General features: G+C 44.2%; 2 protein-coding genes across 5 annotated transcripts in view; both read left to right on the forward strand.

The window, feature by feature from the left end:
* The window catches only part of NCBP2L (nuclear cap binding protein subunit 2 like), a 43,754-nt gene extending 41,341 nt beyond the window's left edge, over nt 1–2,413 (forward strand). Inside the window, 3 exon segments of the mRNA XM_055437638.2 lie at nt 1,886–1,924; nt 1,978–2,070; nt 2,136–2,413. Of these exon segments, the coding sequence (XP_055293613.2) occupies nt 1,886–1,924; nt 1,978–2,070; nt 2,136–2,413 (410 nt within the window).
* MID2 (midline 2) overlaps nt 1,736–17,855 on the forward strand; it is a 120,767-nt gene continuing 104,647 nt past the window's right edge. The window contains exons 1-2 of one of the 4 annotated variants that reach the window (XM_055438010.2): nt 1,736–1,924; nt 15,556–16,271. In XM_055438010.2, the coding sequence (XP_055293985.1) occupies nt 15,612–16,271 (660 nt within the window). In that variant the 5' untranslated portion in view covers nt 1,736–1,924; nt 15,556–15,611. Of the gene's footprint in view, nt 1,925–2,395; nt 2,543–15,555; nt 16,272–17,855 lie in introns of those variants that run through there. The other 3 variants (XM_055438011.2, XM_055438008.2, XM_055438009.2) reach the window with 3 other exon arrangements.

Consider the following 17,855-nt stretch of genomic DNA (forward strand, 5'->3'; position numbering starts at 1 on the left):
CTACTTTCTGTTTCTATGAGTCTGACTACTTTAGGTACCTCCTGTAAGTGGCATCATACAGTATTTCTCCTTTTGTGACTGGCTTATTTCACTTAGCATATTGTCTTCAAGGTTCATCCATGTCATAGTCTATGGCAGGATTTCTCTCTTTTTTTAAGGCTGATTTCCCTCCTTTTTTGTATATGCCATATTCAGTACACATACCCTGAGTGTATATGCCGTATTTTCTTTATCCATTCATCACGCCATGGATATTTAGGTTGCTTTCACTTCTTGCTATGGTGAATAATGCTGCAATAAACATGGGGGTGCAAATATCTCTTGGAGAGTCTGCTTTCAATTCTTTCAGATATATTTCCAGAAGTGGAATTGCTGAATCACATGGCAGTTCTATTTTTAATTTTTTGAGGAACCTCCTCACTGTTTTCCATAGCAGTTCCACCACTTTACATTCCTACCAACTGCGAACAGTGTTCCAATTTCTCCACATCCTTACCAGCACTTACTACTTTCTGTTTTATTTTAAATACTTGTCAGCCTAATGGGTGTGAGATAATATCTTATTGTGGTTTTGGTTTGCATTTCCCTGATGATTAGCGATGCTGAGCATCTTTTCATATGCTTATTGGCCATTTGTTTATCTTCTTTGGAGAAATGTCTATTTGAGTCCTTTGCCCATTTTTTAATTGTGACATTTACTTTGTTATTGGATTTTAGGAGTTCTTTACCTATTAACCTCTTACCAGATATGTGGTTTGCAAATATTTTCTATTTTTGCCTTTTCACTGTTGATTCTTCTGCTGCACAGAAGTTTTTAAGTTCAATATAGTCCCTCTTGTCTAGTTTAGCTTTATTTTCGCTTGTGTTTTTGGTGTGACTCATTAACTTTTACTTCTCTTAGGGCCAGACCTTCATCAGGATAGCTTGGTTGTGAATTTTGCCTTCCTTTCCACCTCAGTGCTCTCTTGCACATTGTTTAACAGGGGTGTTGGCTAATTACTATTGGTTCCCTGATGGGATACACCCAGAATTACCTTAATTTTTCTGGACTCATTCCCACCGAAGGTAATGGGAGACCTATGGGAGAGGGGGTTCTTTCCTCCCATTTTCTCACTCCTTCCCCCTTCATCTCTCCTTTTTAAAAAAATCCCCTTCATTTGCCTATGTGAGGTGCAGAGTCTCCTCTGGGGCCTCCTCCTCCTTCCCTCTCCCACCCTCCTCGGGGAGTGGGGCGGTGGTCTCTGAGCCAATGACAGGTCAGCCCACGGGCGGACTCCAGACCAATGAACGCTTCTGGGTTCCAGCTGGACCAATTAGCTTATTAGGGACATTGAATACCTGTATATAGTTAGCATCTGTCCCATTGTCCTCTTATTAAAGACCCTCTGGTTTGGCCCATCAAGGATTTGAATGTGGAAATGAGACCCTACACTCTCCCTCGCCCCTTTTTTTGGTTTGGTTTTTTAATTTTGGTGGCTTTAATCCATCTCCACAGCTTCTGCCCAAGGCCAATAAAACACAGCCATTCTCCCTTTGTAAAAAGAAAGAGGGGTTGGGTTTCCTTCAATTGTCTGCCCTTTTCTGTCTCCTCCACTATTTTTGTTTTACTCTGCAGTTAACTTTATATAGAGCAGCTTCGTCCGAGGACCTGTGCGCTGGACCTGGGCACTCTCTTCTCATTGCTGGTGGCAACGGCCCTTTCGTTGTTCTAACCTAGGGGTTTGTGGGGACCAGGGGCTTGGCGGCTGGGAGAAGAGTTTGGCCAGAGTCTTCCTTCTGCATTTCACACACATTCTGCTGGCGCTCTCGCTCTCTTACACACACACACACACACAAACACACACACCCACCCGCTCCGGCCCCTCTCCGTGTGTCTTCCTTCAAGATGACAGGGCGCTGGAGAAAAGGCTGCTGGAATCAGCTGGTAGGTACAGTAGTAACCCGAACCCCACCCACCCGCTGCCTTTGCTCGCTCAGGTTTCTCCGGTCACTCCTGCCAGGGGAGAAAACATGTAAACGCGCCTCCAGAGGAGGGGCAGGGGGAGCTGGGAGCGGCGGGGGCGGTGGAAGGTGAGCCGGGGAAGGTGGCCGAGCGCCCCGGCTGCCGGGCCCTTCCCAGCGCTCCCTCCGGGCAGCAGCCCCAGCCCGCCTCGCCCCCACCCCATCCCCCTTTTCGTCGGCATTGCCTCCCCCCACGCCCTGCGACGGCGGAAATGACAGTGTGGTGCTGCCGCGGTGTCATGGTGCTGCCCCTGGACTGAGGAGAGAAAACTCTCAAGTTTGGCTCGGGAGACCCAGCCGCGGTAGCGTGGTGGCCGCCGTGCTGTCCCCGGCGGGGCGCGCGGGCGGGCGGATCCTGGCTGCTGCGCGGCGGCGGCGGCGGCGGCGGCTGCGAAGGCGGGCGGCGGCCTAGAGCGGCGGCGGCGGCGACGGCAGCCGGGGAGCTCGCGCCGGAGCCTGAGCCAGCTCGCGCGGGAGGCAGGCGAGCACCCGGCGCTCTCGGGCTCGCCGAGGACATGGCCGGCAGCCGGGAAGGCTCTGGGTAAAACGCGCTCCCGCGCCGCGGCCCCGGGGGCCGACCGCCACCACCGGCGCAGGGCTCGGCCCCGGGCTCGGGCCGCACGTCTCAGGTGCGGCCGGGGCCCGGCGGGGGCCGAGGGCTGCTCCGGGGCTCGGCGGGGCGGGGTGACGGGGCCCCGCGAGACTCGAGGCGGCGGCGGCGGCGGAGGGCGCCCGGCCCGGCCCTGGCTCCCTGAGGCGCCGCTGGGGCCCGTGCACCCGCGGCTGCCCTCCAGGGACGGAGTTTGCACTCCGGGGTCCGGGGCGGGGGCGGGTCCTAGGCCTCCCGCGCAGTCCAGCCGGGCCGGGCGAGGGCCCCTCCCCGAGCGGCTCTCCTAGAGCCTGGGCACTAGTCTGGGAAAGGGCACGGCCGCCTTCCCACGCTCCCGCGGCCGGCCACCCCTCGGCCCGGGCGGCACCCCTCGGCCGCCTGGCTGTGGCGGCTGCGGCAGCCAGAGATGCTGCGGACACCCTGCCCGCGGGGAGGCCGGGCGAAACTTAATCCCTTTGCTGCCAGGGAATGATCCTGGAGTCTCCGTCTGGGTGGTTCCTTATTTTTGGCCTAGCTGTGAAACCAGCTCAATCGGGGAGAGGGAAAACTTATAGGTCCCCCGGATAGACTGCGATGGAACCCGGGAAAGGTGGGGTTTTTCCATTCCTGGCTCGTAAGAATTAAGTAAATAACAGCGGAGCACATTGACAGAAACATTTTTGGTGATGATAAGCTTTCGGTTACTTAGCATAACGCGTGCAGCACATTTCTTGGAGGCGTTTCTTCTCCGAGCAGGACATTGGGATCCTAGGGTCGTTGGGTTCTTCACTTTTTCTCTTCCACAGTCCCCTACCCGCCTTCACGCTCACTCGCCTTCTTCCTACGTGGTGATCACACACCTACTTGCCCACCGGAATCTCCCAACCAGAACCACACGTTTCCTGGAGTCCTGTGCACTCCCAGGCTCCCTGTCAAGCAGCCGCTGGCTTCTGAACCAGCTTTGCCTTTTTGAGGATTTCTGAGTGTGGGGAGGGTGGATGGTTATGGTTGTTTGTGTCTGAGGAGAAGCCCTTATAAAGGAGTGCGTTAGAGGCTATGTAAATAGACGAGTACTGTGTGTGGGTTGATTCTTCTGATTCTTAAGGTGGGCCATAAGGGCTGCCTTTAACTCCATTCCGTCCCCTTCCAGTACTCCAATCAGCTCTCTGGCAATGTTCCAGTGGAAGGGGAACCCTGAATAGGGAGAGTCCCTCCCCTACTTCTCATTTTACCCCAGCTGGTTACCCCTAATGCTCACATCCCCCTTTTCACTCCACTCATCACTGCCTTGAGAGGCAAAGAGTCTTTGCTATTTTAATATTTTCCTGCCCAATCAATTAATGCAGATATACAATGTGAATTAGATTTCCCCTGATGGTTCCACACAGCTTGATTTATGTGGTTGAAATACAAGTCTCGGAGCCAAGGAGATCAGAGGGTTCATTTCAGATCTGATGTTGCATTGGTTTTGTGGCTTTAGGACATTCCTGTGACCTTTCTTTCATAGTTGATGCACTTGTATGAAAGACATCATATTGTGTACTGGCTATTGTGAGTCTTGGCTTGGTCCTTTGAAGATGAAAGGATTCTATAAACCCTCAGCATTATACTTTTCAAAGAAAGTACTTCATTTACCTTTTATTGAGGTAATAGTTTGACTGAGTGTAAGTAGGAACCCTGGTTTACTGGGAACCCTAACTTGCCATTATTAACCCTTTTGGGAGCCAAATCTATTACCCTACTGTGGTCCTAGGTCTCTTTTTTTTTCCCTTAGTGCACATGCAACTGAATGAAAATGTACTTAAAACAAGGCATACAGAGTAAGGATGATTATTTTAAACTAAGGCTTGAATCATATCTAATGTACTCCAACCTAACAATCTGAGTCAGACTCATTTGAAAACATAACCTCACTCATTTTTAGCCACATCTAAGCAGGATTAGTATCTTGCAGTGGTGAGTCAACAATGTTTCTTAAAAGCACCTACAGTGTGCAGAGTCCTCTGCTGACTGGGCTAAGGCCCCAGCTTGGGCCTTACATTTTGGCCTGTTTGTTTAAGGCGTACCTCAGTACTTGCAGCTCTCAGATTAGAACAGGGAGGGGTTGTGCAGGGCAGGGGTAAAGTCTAGAGACTTGAAGGAGCGAGTATTTCCCTCCCATTTACTTTCATGACTACTAGTCTCCTAATCTAGCATGTTGTACCTTGCAAGGCCACCCCCTGGGAAGTACTGCTGCAAATCGGAATGGCTTGGTTGCTTTATGAACATATCATCTGAACAGTGCAAATTGATTTAGGTGAAATTGGTTTAGTTAATCCCTCCTCTAAGTGCAGGGCAACTTGCTCCAACTTGTAGATCCTAAAACAGTGCCAAAGGAGTCTCATAATTGCATCCAAAAATTGCTCTGAGTAGTGAACCTGTCCCTTCCCTCATCCCTCCTCCCATAAAATCTGCTGACACCGTGACAGTTGAGAAGGAAACTGCCCAAGGAATATGCCTCTGCTACTTGATGAAGAGGAGAGAATGTCCTCCCTTCACTCTGTCCCTCAGGTTCTCTTCCCCCAGCACGGACAAAAATCTCTAAAGGAAGGGAAGATAGGGCAAAGGCATAGACTGTGTCTCAAATGGCTGTTCTCAGAGGTGTCTGCTCTTGTGTGTCATTCAGTCTGTGGATCTTGGTAGCTCCCTATCTGTTAGGCCATTGGCCTCAGCTGCTGGTGGAGGCCAGGGGGGTGTTCCATTTCCAGGTAGCATTAAGATTTGTTCTTTTCTTCCGTGTGAAAGTGGGAAATTGGCACTGTGTGAAGCACGTCCTTACTTAGGCCAAGTAGCTTGACTTAGAGCATTGCATCATCAAAATAGGATGTGTAACATGTTGATAATGGATATACGACAGTTCACAGTTGTTCACTTTTTGATGAGTGAAATTTGGGTACCAAGGTGGTGTTGTGCTAATTATATCTCAGGTCTCTCAACAAACCTTGTGTTCATTGCTGAGCAGTGTAAAAAATAGACTGGAGAAGTGTTTCTCAACCAGTGTGTTGGATCATCCTAACAAGTGAGAAGACCAGATGGGTGGTGTTGCAACAAGAAATTCCGACTCCAATGATCCCCCGTGCAGGCTGCTAGTCCTCTTTTTATTTCTCCTTTCTTCCAGGGATCAATATATGTTTCTCCATTTTCATGAATTAAAACTGTTAAGAGTCTTCTGTGGGCACTGGAGGTTTGTGGCTCTTTTTACAGTTTTTCTTTTTCCCTCTTCCCCTCCTCCATACCCACAGACACGCTCTTTTTGACAATCCCCCTGCTCCTGCATTGCCCTTAGAAATCTGTGTAAGTTGCTCAGACTACTAGATGGTTAATATGGGTGGCAGAGGGATTTTGAGCAATGTGCCAACATCCCACCACTCCCTTCTTCATGTGGGGTTCACTTGAACTCGTAATAAGGGTATTGGTTCTGCCTAAGTGGGTTAACAAAGTATCCTTAGTAAGACCTATCCTACTTGGGATCTTTTCTCTGTGCAGAGCTCCGACTGCCTGACCTTGGGCTTTGTCTCAGCCTCTTTCCTGCAGGTCAGACTCCTCTAGTTGATGAACAGTAGCCCCTGTCTCGGGATCTCCCTCTTACAGAAACCGAAAGATCTGATAACAAATTCACTATATAACCTAAAATCCTCTTGAAACAGAAAATCCCAGGAGTTGCAGTTTGACCAGTTAGGGATATAGTGCGTGGGTGTGGGAGACAATGCTAATATAGGACTGTGACGCGTCTGAGTGTATACAGCCCAGAGGTAGAAAAATGGTTTATGGTCCAGAATCCTTGATCGCTTTTGTCTATAGCCCTTTGTTCAGTGTTGCTAGGCTCCATGTGGCTCCCAGGGGAGTAGAAGCTTGATTTCAAATACACTTCTGTTCTCTGCCCCTTGTTTCTGACCTGAACTTGGGGTCCTCTCAGCCTAACACCTAACAGCATGCCCTACATACATATATTGCCAGTTTTATTCTATAGAGATTATATATGGCTGTCCATCCAGGTGTGTCCCTGAACATTTAAAATTTTACAAGTATTTCATTGGGTAGCAGAGATCAGGAAAAGCAGTCCTAGAATAGATGGAAAGCTATCCTCTTAGCAGTAGGTAAATTGTTTGTTCTCCATTTGTTCTCCAACTCCAAAACTGCCAGTGTAATTGGCATTAAGATAAAGTTGTAATGAATTGTACTTATGATTTCTGACAATTATCAGGTGTTACCTTGGCAGATCTGTTTCTTGGTTGCTTAATCTTTTGTGCTTGTAGCAGATCTAGGACTTCTAGTTCTGCTATTGTGATATTCATTTTAATGTTTATGATGACTATATCCGGAGAAGGCAATGGCAGGCCACTCCAGTACTCTTGCCTAGAAAATCCCATGGATGGAGGAGCCTGGTAGGCTGCAGTCCGTGGGGTCGCTACGAGTCAGACATGACCGAGTGACTTCACTTTCACTTTCACACATTGGAGAAGGAAATGGCAACCCACTCCAGTGTTCTTGCCTGGAGAATCCCAGGGACGGGGGAGCCTGGTGGGCTTCCGTCTATGGGGTCACACAGAGTCGGACACGACTGAAGTGACTTAGCAGCAGCAGCAGCAGCAGTAGCAGCAGCAGATGACTATATCAAATAGCCAATGGTTGGATTTAGGAGCTAATTATTGTAAAGATCATTAAATCTATGTACTATAAAATATTAAGTAGGCTTTAATAACCTATTAGACAGGAACTGGCTCTGGTGCTGTCAGTCAGTAATCAACCTCCAGTCCTGAGCTCTCCCTGTGCATGATAAAAGCTTAAGAAAAAAGAAGAGAGATAGTTTTTCCCTTTGGGGAAACTCCAGTCTAACAGGGGATACATTTGGGCATGTTAAATACCACAGTCAGATGCATGGTCCTCCAGAAAACTTGTGGGGGAGTGTAATTGTCCTCTATTATGTCAACCATTATGCATTTGGGGTGTATTTCCAAACATGCACTATTTCCTTAATAACTTGCTCTGTATCTGTCATCTGTGAATGTGTGTTGAGAATATCTGTATTTATAAAGCAAGTTAATAATGTTATTCTCATCTGATCCCCCCAGCCTGTGAGATTGGGTAACACAGGTATTTTTCATTCGACAGATGAGGAGGCTGTGGCCCAAAAGATTTAAATGTCTTACCTGGGATCACTCAGCAAATTCAGCTTAGAGCCAGGACTACAACCAGGCTTTGCTGAGAGGATCAAATGAGATGATAGCTTTGAAGTCATTTGAAAAGTATAAAATTGGTACACAAATGTAAAGTGACTGTTAATTATGCTTACTGACCACGTAGTCTCTTTTCTCTGGGTTTCTGTCTTCAGTTTTTTTGGATGAGAATTCTATGCATTGGGTGCCTTTTACACTCCTAAATAATCATTTTTGTGCTGTAGAGGGGGTCCTTTCCTACTAAGTAGTATTCAAGAATTTGGTGTCTTCCTTTTCTTCCAAAAGGTGTTTTCATTAGTTTGTACTCCCATGGGATGCCCCTCCCCCTTTAGATGTCCCCCGGAACACCCATTATGACTCCTTTGAGGTACGACAGGCAAAACCAGCCTCTGTCCTTGAGCACCTTGGCTTAGCCAAGGTAAGTAATGCATTTGGTTTATTTCCAGTTTCTTTCATGATGATGCCCATCACTTGTCAGCCATTCAAGTCACACTAATAAATAAGATTTGTGTTTTGAGGAGCTGGTTTTCATTAATCCCAGGTGTCTTTCCTATGTGGTAACATATAGCAAGAACTCTGTTATAGTAGGATGTCAGAGCTGGAAAACATCTTAAACAGATCGTCTGGTGATTCTAGTGCAGCTTGAACGACATTTTACAGTTAAGGGAACATCAGACTAAGCCAGGGCTCATTTGCTCATCCTCTAAGGCAGAGAGACAGTTTCTATCTAGTGTTTTAAGGAAGAGTTCAGCTCATGGGATATTAATGTTAATATCCTGCAGAATATAAAGCCTACTACTCAGCTCAATCCTCATTCTGCAGCCCAGGGATCAGGCTGGGTTTTACACTCCTGGTTTTTCTGTGAAGAAAAGGAGACCGTGGCTCCTCAGGGAGGTAATGAGAGCCCAGAGCCATGCTCCACAGACCTGGAATATGAAAACTAGATGGAATATAAACTGTTGAAATAAGCGGGCATTTAATTATGTTCAAATAACATTTGAAATAATAGTATTCTGCCAAGTGCTGATCACGGCTTCTCTGATCAGAGTTAACTGAATGCTGGATTTGAAGGACAATGCTGAAGTCAATCTTTCATTTTGTAAGTGTAGAATGTATTATTTTTATCCTAATTACCTGCATTGAAACTCCTCCTTTGTATTCCTGACTACTCACACAGCCTTATGATACCTTCTTATAGTTTATTCTCATCAACTTTTTTTCAGGAGTCTCAGCCTGAAGGGGGAGTGCAGGTTGACAGTCAGTCGTACAGAAACAATTTTATACTAGAACAAGGGCAAATCCATAAACATTCTTATTTGACTACACGGCAGTAACTAAATGATACGGAAGGGAACAAATCAGTGGATGTGGATGTGGGCATTTGTTTCTTAACATGGCAGTTGCCCTGCCTGACCAGGCATTTCATCAGTGCATTTTTATGACAAACTATTGTGTTTTCTGGCAAAAAAAAAAAAAAAACAAAAACTTTGTGATTACCTGTCATTCAGTGACACTCTATCAGGTTTACATCCTGCCTTTATCCTTAGTATATTCTCTAATTCTGGATAGATTAGCATTTCACAAACTTTTTGAAGTCGCAACACTGCCATTGTTTTATTTTTGTCGTACCACTTCCTCCTATACTTCTTAAAGGTATTTTGTGACCTAGGAGTCAAATATTTTTTAGGAGTCTTACAACTTTTAAATGAATAAAAAATTGGGAGCTAATCATTTCCTGATACCCATTGATCATTAGAGATATCCCAGGTATTATAAAACCTAGACAGGCAATCACCAACCTAGGAAAGCAATTGAAAGGAGTAAGCACTTCAGTAGATTTAGAAACACTACTGAATTACACAGTTGGCAGTGTGGAATAGTGGTTAACTGTTCACACTCTGGATTGTGGGTTTGAATCTTTTTTAAAAATTAAGATAACATTCACATACCTTAGTTTCACTACTTTGAAGTGTACTGTTCAGTGGTTTTTAGTATATTCACAAAGCTGTGCGATTGTCACCACTAATTCCTAACTATTTTCATCATCCCCAAAGGAAAACCCATATGCATTAACAGTCATATTCCATTTCCTCCACCTCCCACCCAGACCCTTGAGAAATACTCATTTGCTTTCTGTTCTTATGGGTTTGCCTATTCTGGGCATTTCCTATAAAGGGAATCATGTAATCTGTGACCTTCTGTAACTAACTTCTTTCACTTAGCATAATGTTTTCAAAGATCGTGTTGTAGCATGTATCACTGGTGGTGGTTTAGTTGTTCAGTCATGTCTGACTCTGTGTGACCCCATGGACTGTCGCCCACCAGGCTCCTCTGTCCATGGGATTCTCCAGGCAAGAATACTGGAGTGGGTTGCCATTTCCTTCTCCAGGGGATCATCCTGACCCAGGGATCAAACCTGGGTCTCCTGCATTGCAGGCAGGTTCTTCACTGACTGAGCTGCAAGGGAAGCCCCGCATGTATCAGTACTTCATTCCTTTTCTTGCTGAATTATATTCCATTGTATGGATATACCACTTTTGTTTATCTGTTCATCATTTGAGGGACATTTGAGTTGTTCCCACCATTATTGTGATTAGTACTGCTGTGAACATTCATGTACAAGTTTTTAGGTGAACATGTCTTCAGTTCTTCTGGATCGTATGGTAATTCATTTAGCATTTTTGGGAACTGTCAAACTGTTTTTCCTACATAATTTTACATTCCCACCAGCAATGTATTCCTACCAGTTTCTTCATGTCCTGGTTGACATTTGCTATTTTTTCTTTATTCTGGCCATTTTAGTGTATGTGAAGTAATATTATACCTATTCTAGTGAATGTAAGGTGGTATCTCAGTGTGGTTTTGATTTGTATTTCCCTGCCTCTTGAGAAACCTGTATACAGGTCAGGAAGCAACAGTTAGAACTAGATATGGAACAACAGACTGGTTCCAAATAGGAAAGGGAGTACATCAAAGCTGTATATTGTCACCCTGCTTATTTAACTTATATGCAGAGTACATCATGAGAAAGCTGGGCTGGAGGAAGCACAAGCTGGAATCAAGATTGCCAGGAGAAATATCAATAACCTCAGATATGCAGATGACACCACCCTTATGGCAGAAAGTGAAGAAGAACTAAAGAGCCTCTTGATAAAAGTGAAAGAAGAGAGTGAAAAAGTTGGCTTAAAACTCAACATGCAGAAAACTAAGATCATGGCATCTGGTCCCATCACTTCATGGCAAATAGATGGGGAAACAGTGGACAGTGGCTGACTTTATTTTTCTGGGCTCCAAAATCAATGCGGATGCTGATTGCAGCCATGAAATTAAAAGATGCTTGCTCCTTGGAAGGAAAGTTATGACCAACCTAGATAGTATATTAAAAAGCAGAGACTTTAATTTGCCAACAAAGGTCCATCTAGTCAAAGCTACGGTTTTCCCAGTAGTCATGTATGGATGTGAGAATTGGACTATAAAGAAAGCTGAGCGCAGAAGAATTGATGCTTTTGAACTGTGGTGTTGGAAAAGACTCCTGAGACTCCCTTGGACTGCAAGGAGATCCAACTAGTCCATCCTAAAGGAGATCAGTCCTGGGTGTTCATTGGAGGGACTGATGTTGAAACTGAAACTCCAGTACTTTGGCCACATGATGCAGAGAGCTGACCATTTGAAAAGACCCTGATGCTGGGAAAGATTGAGGGCAGGAGGAGAAGGGGACAACAGAGGATGAGATGGTTGGACGGCATCACCGACACAATGGACATGAGTTTGGGTGGACTCTGGGAGTTGGTGATGGACAGGGAGGCCTGGTGTACTGCGGTTCATGGGGTCGCAAAGAGTCGGACACGACTGAGCGACTGAACTGAACTGAATGGCTAATGATGTTGAGTACCTTTTCATATACCGACTGATCATTTGCATATCTTCTTTGGAGAAATGTCAATTCAGATCCTTTGCCATTCTGTATATTTCTAGATACTAAACCTGTATCACATATTTGATCCGCAAATATTTTCCCATTCTGTGAGTTGTCACTTTTTTGGTGATGTCATTTGTAGTACAGAAAGTTTTAAATTTTGATGAAGTTCAGTTTATCTGTTCTGTTCTTCAGTTGCATATTTGGTGTCATCTAAGAATCCCTTGCTTAACCTACGTTCTTGAAGATTTATACTTATGTTTCCTTCCAATAGTTTTATAGTTTCTGTGCTTACATTTAGATCATTGATCTATTTTGAGTAAATTTTTGTGTATAGTGTGAGGTAGATCTCTAACTTCATCCTTTGGCATGTAGGCAACTGGTTTTCCCAAAGCCACTTGCTTGAAAAAAATTACTGTTTCCCTGTTGAATGGTTTTGGAACCCTTATCAAAAGTCAGTTGACCATAAATGTATGAGTTTATTTGTGGACTCTCAGTTTTATTCTGGGTTTGAATCTCCACCTTGCTACTTGCAAACAAATGTGACCCTGAACAAGTTACCTTTTTTGTTGTTTTAATAATAATACGTACTATTTAGAGGGCTGTTGTGAAAATTAAATGAGATCATGCCTATAAAGGGTATTCTTTACTGCCTCACAGGTGGCAAATACATAATGGCTTTTAAGGGGAAAGGTGCTTGGGTAGTCAGGTAGATAGGGAAAATGGGAGATAGGTTGAAAGGATGCTGAAATACTAGGAAAGACCAGAACAAGGTCTCTCATAAATGAGAGATGAGATAAACAGATATTAGAAAAAGTTGAAAAAATACTAAATTCTCCCAAATTGTAATAAAACAGAGTAGAAACAGTTTAATAGAAAAAGTTATTTACCATAAGCAACAGACTGTAACCATTTTATATTATTCTGTATAGACCTGCAATCAGTTCAGGTAGTTATTTAGAGCACTGATGTTTGGCTTTTTTGTCAAGGACTCTTTTTTTTTTTTTTTGCTGAAGCATGCCACAGGTGGGAGCTAAGTTCCTCAACCAGGGATCAAACCTGTGCCTCACCCCTACATTAGAAGTGCAGGGTCTTAACCCCTGGACTACCAGGGAAGTCCCTTCTGTCAAAGACTCTTTTGAGAACAATTCGAATGCTATGGACAATCTGCTCCCCATGAAAGTGGATATGTGATATACACACAGCATTCTTTAAACATTTCTAGAAGGTCCAGAAATCCCTGGTCAGAAATCCTATTTTGACCTTATCCAAGGCAATCCTGATTCAATGGCATGCTTTCCTAAGCTTAATTTCATAGTGACATTCCAAGTATCACATTTAGTCAGGAACAACTTTTTGGGTTGCAGGAAATTTCAGGGTTTTTCCTCTGTACTGAGGAATTTATATGGCACGTTCCTAAGATTTAGAAAACTTGTGGTACACCAGTTGTTTTTGTAAAGGTTTCAACACAGAGACAGACCTATCAGCAATGCTCTTGACCACCTATCATTTTGGTGGGAGGCCTTACTCCATTCTCCCAAGTAGCTTCCAACACAGACTGAGGAAAGCAGACCTGCAGTTCTGGAAGAGAACACAATAGAAATTCAGAGTGAGTTGATGGGCCCAGAAGGAAGAGATGTGATTCTGAAAGAGACTAGGAGTGAGAGGCAGATTCAGAGAAACTCAGAGGGACATAGACTCAAATAGAAGTGGAAATATGCTGTCTAGAAACCCTCTTGTAAATAGTCAAGATATTTGTCAAGTGAAGGAGGTGAGATGATTAAAATAAAGGTGTAGGGGAAAGAGCACAGACATTGGCATTAGGTTGCCCCAGTGATCTGGGTATGTAGGTTCCTGGTTCATTTACTTAGCAATGCTGAGCCCCTGTTTCCTAACCATAATGTGTGTATAGCATTAGTACCTTCTGCACAGCCTTCCTGCTAGAATTTAATGAAATACTGTATGTAAAGTTCCTAACAAGGTACTTAGAATACAGGAGGCGCTTAGTAAACACTAAGTCCCTTCTTTAACTTCCTCTACTTTAAGGAATCTTTCATTTAACAATTTTTGAATAACCAGTGTGTGCGAGGCACTGTGCTATGAATAAAAATATGACATAGTTGATGCCTGCAAGGAGAGTTAGCTGGAGACACAGATACATGTATTAAATAAAACAGAGTTATAAACTTGCAAATGAGAGAACTCCTGGGTTTCTAGGCTTGGATGATGATATTCAACAGATAGGGAAAATTGGAAGAGGAGCAGGTGTTTTGTGTTGGGGGGCTGGGGAGAATATCAAGTTCATTTACAGACATGTTGAATTTGAGCAATGGAACTACCAAAGGCAATATTCCTGCCTGGAGTGAAAGTTGGGATCTGTCATCTCCAAGGGAAGGGAAGTTGCTCAGTCGTGTCCCACTCTTTGCAATCCCAGCCTACCAGCCTCTGGTAGGACTGCAGCCTACCAGGCTCCTTCATCCATGGGATTCTCTAGGCAAGAGTACTGGAGCGGGTTGCCATTTCCTTCTCCAGGGGATCTTCCCGACCCAGGGATCGAACCTGGGTCTCCTGCACTGCAGGCAGACGTTTTACCCTCTGAGCCACCAGGGAAGCCCATCATCTCCAAAGTCTCTTCCAATTCTAAAATTCTGTGATATATGTACATTTTAATTGTTTTACTTTTTCATCTCTATCAGTGAATGTGGATAGATGTTATAAGCTGCAAAATACTAGCCAACAACTTTTAAACAATTGTGTATTGTAAAATAAGAATAGCACACATCTCTTTTTTAAAAGGTGGTTATGCAAACATCTAAATTTATTAAACCAACTGAGAATGTTTTACAATAAGTTTCTTCACTTTTACAGTCCAGTTTCCCATAGATTCCCATTAAATAGCTGGTTAGTTCAGTGCACTTAAAACATTTGATTCAGAAATAGCTTTTAGGGATACATCTATTGCACTTGGGGACAACATATAATTGTACTCAATAGTTAAGTGTCCTGTGAGAGGGCTATGCAGATATCTCTTACAGATGACAAAATCTAAACAAATACCAATGGCAGAATTAAACCTTCAAGCCCTGATGAGACTCTCCAGTAATAGCGAGATGATGAACAAAAGTTATTCAGGACCAAAAATGCCTTTCTCTTTTTATAAATCAGATTCCCACTTTAAGCCAACAAAATTCCATAATTTTTATACTTTAATATTTTCCTCTTTGTCTCTAGTAACTCAGTTTGCTAAAAATGGTATGGAATAGAAATTTCCATGTGTGATAATAGGAAATAATTCAAGGTCAGCGGTCTGAAGAAATAATTATCCTGCACTGAGAACTACATTTTTTGAAAGCTCTTCTTTTTTAATGCAGCCTCTTAGAATGGTATCATTTCAAGAACCAGAGAGTTAGGTTGAAATATGGCCTTGTTTTCCTTCCACTAGATGTGAAATAGGAGCAGCTTGGAAGTAAAATAGAGAACACTACTGGAGAATGGAGATTGAGAATTTGGCAGGGCCTTAGACGCATCATAGTCCAGGACAAGAGATGTCAGTGGAGAGGGTCTGTGAATAGGAATGTGAGTTAGTAAACCAGGATTCAGAGGTGGCACTAGTTTCTATTTATTAGCGCAGGAAAATAAGCCCAGGCATTTGTCGAAAACAAGGTTTCAAGGGGAAGAAGAGCTTTCTGATTAATTCCCAACTCGCTTTCCTAGTACGCCAGCATCCCTGGGGAATCCAGCCTGTAAAGCCTCCATGGGTCAGTGTGTAATTATGTTACATCCACATTTCCTTTGGAAATGCTTAATGACTTCTTGCTTTGTGTTCCTTGCAGGTGAAAGCCCAGCCTCTGCGGTTCTTAATGCCTCAGCAGGATTCTTTTCACTAAAGATGGAAACACTGGAGTCTGAATTGACCTGTCCAATCTGCCTAGAGTTGTTTGAAGACCCCCTTCTGCTCCCTTGTGCTCACAGCCTCTGCTTCAGCTGTGCCCATCGCATCTTGGTCTCGAGCTGCAGCTCCGGTGAATCCATTGAACCCATTACTGCTTTCCAGTGTCCGACCTGCAGGTATGTTATCTCACTGAACCACCGAGGCCTGGACGGCCTCAAGAGAAATGTGACTCTGCAGAACATTATCGACCGCTTCCAGAAGGCTTCCGTCAGTGGACCCAATTCCCCAAGTGAGAGCCGCCGAGAGAGGACTTACAGGCCCAGCAGCGCCATGTCTAGTGAGCGAATTGCGTGCCAATTCTGTGAGCAGGACCCGCCAAGGGATGCAGTGAAAACGTGCATCACTTGTGAGGTCTCCTACTGTGACCGTTGCCTGCGGGCTACACACCCCAACAAGAAACCTTTCACCAGCCACCGCCTGGTGGAACCAGTGCCGGACACGCATCTTCGAGGGATCACCTGCCTGGACCATGAAAATGAGAAAGTGAATATGTACTGTGTATCTGATGACCAATTGATCTGTGCCTTATGCAAACTGGTGGGGCGTCACCGAGACCATCAGGTCGCATCCCTGAATGATCGGTTTGAGAAGCTCAAGGTAAGGGATCTGGAAGACACACCTTACACAACTTTGTCTCTTTACACATAGTTATATACAGTCAGCAAATTCCCTAATAAAATCGGTCTCTTTACCTATATGACAAGAATGAATTAACTCCAAGTTCTTCTCATAAGAAATAGCCTTCTAACCTGCAAGCTCTCACTGTAGCCTGTTTCATCTTTTGCACAAACCTGCTTGCATTCATTCACCTCTGGCCAGTTCTGGGGGATTTAGCCCATGGCCCACACTAATAGTCTGCCCAGGGAAACAGTGCCCTCTCTCCTCTGACAATGACATATTATACCCTGTATTCTCTGCCATGATCTTTCCACGTCTTCTCTTCAGTATGTGAGCACTTGTGTAGGTGTACTATAATTAGCATATGTGCTGATTTGCATAATTGTGCATATAGCAATGGGAAGGTTGGGTGTGTCTCTGTGTAGATGTGGGTGGAGGTGTCTGAGTGTATCTACGTAGGTGAGAGGTTTTCATGGAGGACAATATTGTATGTGTTATACACTAGAGAAATAGAGCTTTGGCACTGACCACTATAAATTGCTACCATGCCCTTAACAAGGTGGCTAATTCTAAATCTGCCTTGAAAAACAAAGCAAACAGGCAAAAACGGGACTTCAGTGTACTATGAAGTGAAGTCAGGAGGGATCATCAAATACTGAAGTAAACATTTAAACTGAAGGCAAAAAATATTTAATCCAGGATCACATTTTGTGCCAGTGTTCATTTTTGTGGGGTACAGACCAAAGTGATTGTTTGCAGTCCCTTCCTGGGAAATTCCTGTTCAGTGGACAGAGTTTTCTGAAGTTGTTGTACCATATAATATTTTTGTGCAAGTCTAAGTGCCTGTCTTTTTTAGAGCACTACTACCTCACATTGATGTTAACAAATGTCAGATCCAGCAAATTATTTTATTACCATTGCCAGTCTGCTATGGGGCTCAATTTCTCTTAAGAAACCACCTAACAGAAATTCTGGAAAAATAAAATGTTTAAACAAATAATAAGATTACCATCCCCAAATAGGACCTGGATATATAAGCAAAGCTAGAAGGAACACCCAGACAGCATGGAAGGAGGGCAATAAGGGAGTGGAGAGTTCCCTCTTGCCATGCTATGGAAAAGTCATTGTAGCTTATGTAAAAATTATGATGTTGGTGAAGGTAGTAATACTCAGAATAGGATACACTTTCCATTCTGTAATTTATTGAAAACAATATTGAGAGTCACACTGACAATGGTTTGTGCCTTTGTAATTTTTTTTTTAACTTTTGGAATTTGTTGAAATTAGCTTTTTTTAAAAGAAATTTTTTTGGCTGTGCCAGGTCTTCCTTGCTGTGTAAACTTTTCTCTAGTTGCAGCAAGTGGGGTCTGCTCTCTGTTACACCATGTGGGCTTCTCATTGTGGTAGCTTCTGTTGTTGCATAGGATAGGCTCCAGGGCAAGTGGGCTTCAGTAATTTTGGCATGTGGGTTCGGAATTGCAGCTTCCTGGCTCTAAAGCACAGGCTCAGTAGTGGTACATGGGCTTAGTTGCTCCGTGGCACGTGGAATCTTCCTGGATCAGG

This window comes from Moschus berezovskii, chromosome X (assembly GCF_049115385.1).
Source record: "Moschus berezovskii isolate FMDL1 chromosome X, NW_MosBer_1.0, whole genome shotgun sequence".
Lineage (NCBI taxonomy): Eukaryota > Metazoa > Chordata > Mammalia > Artiodactyla > Moschidae > Moschus > Moschus berezovskii.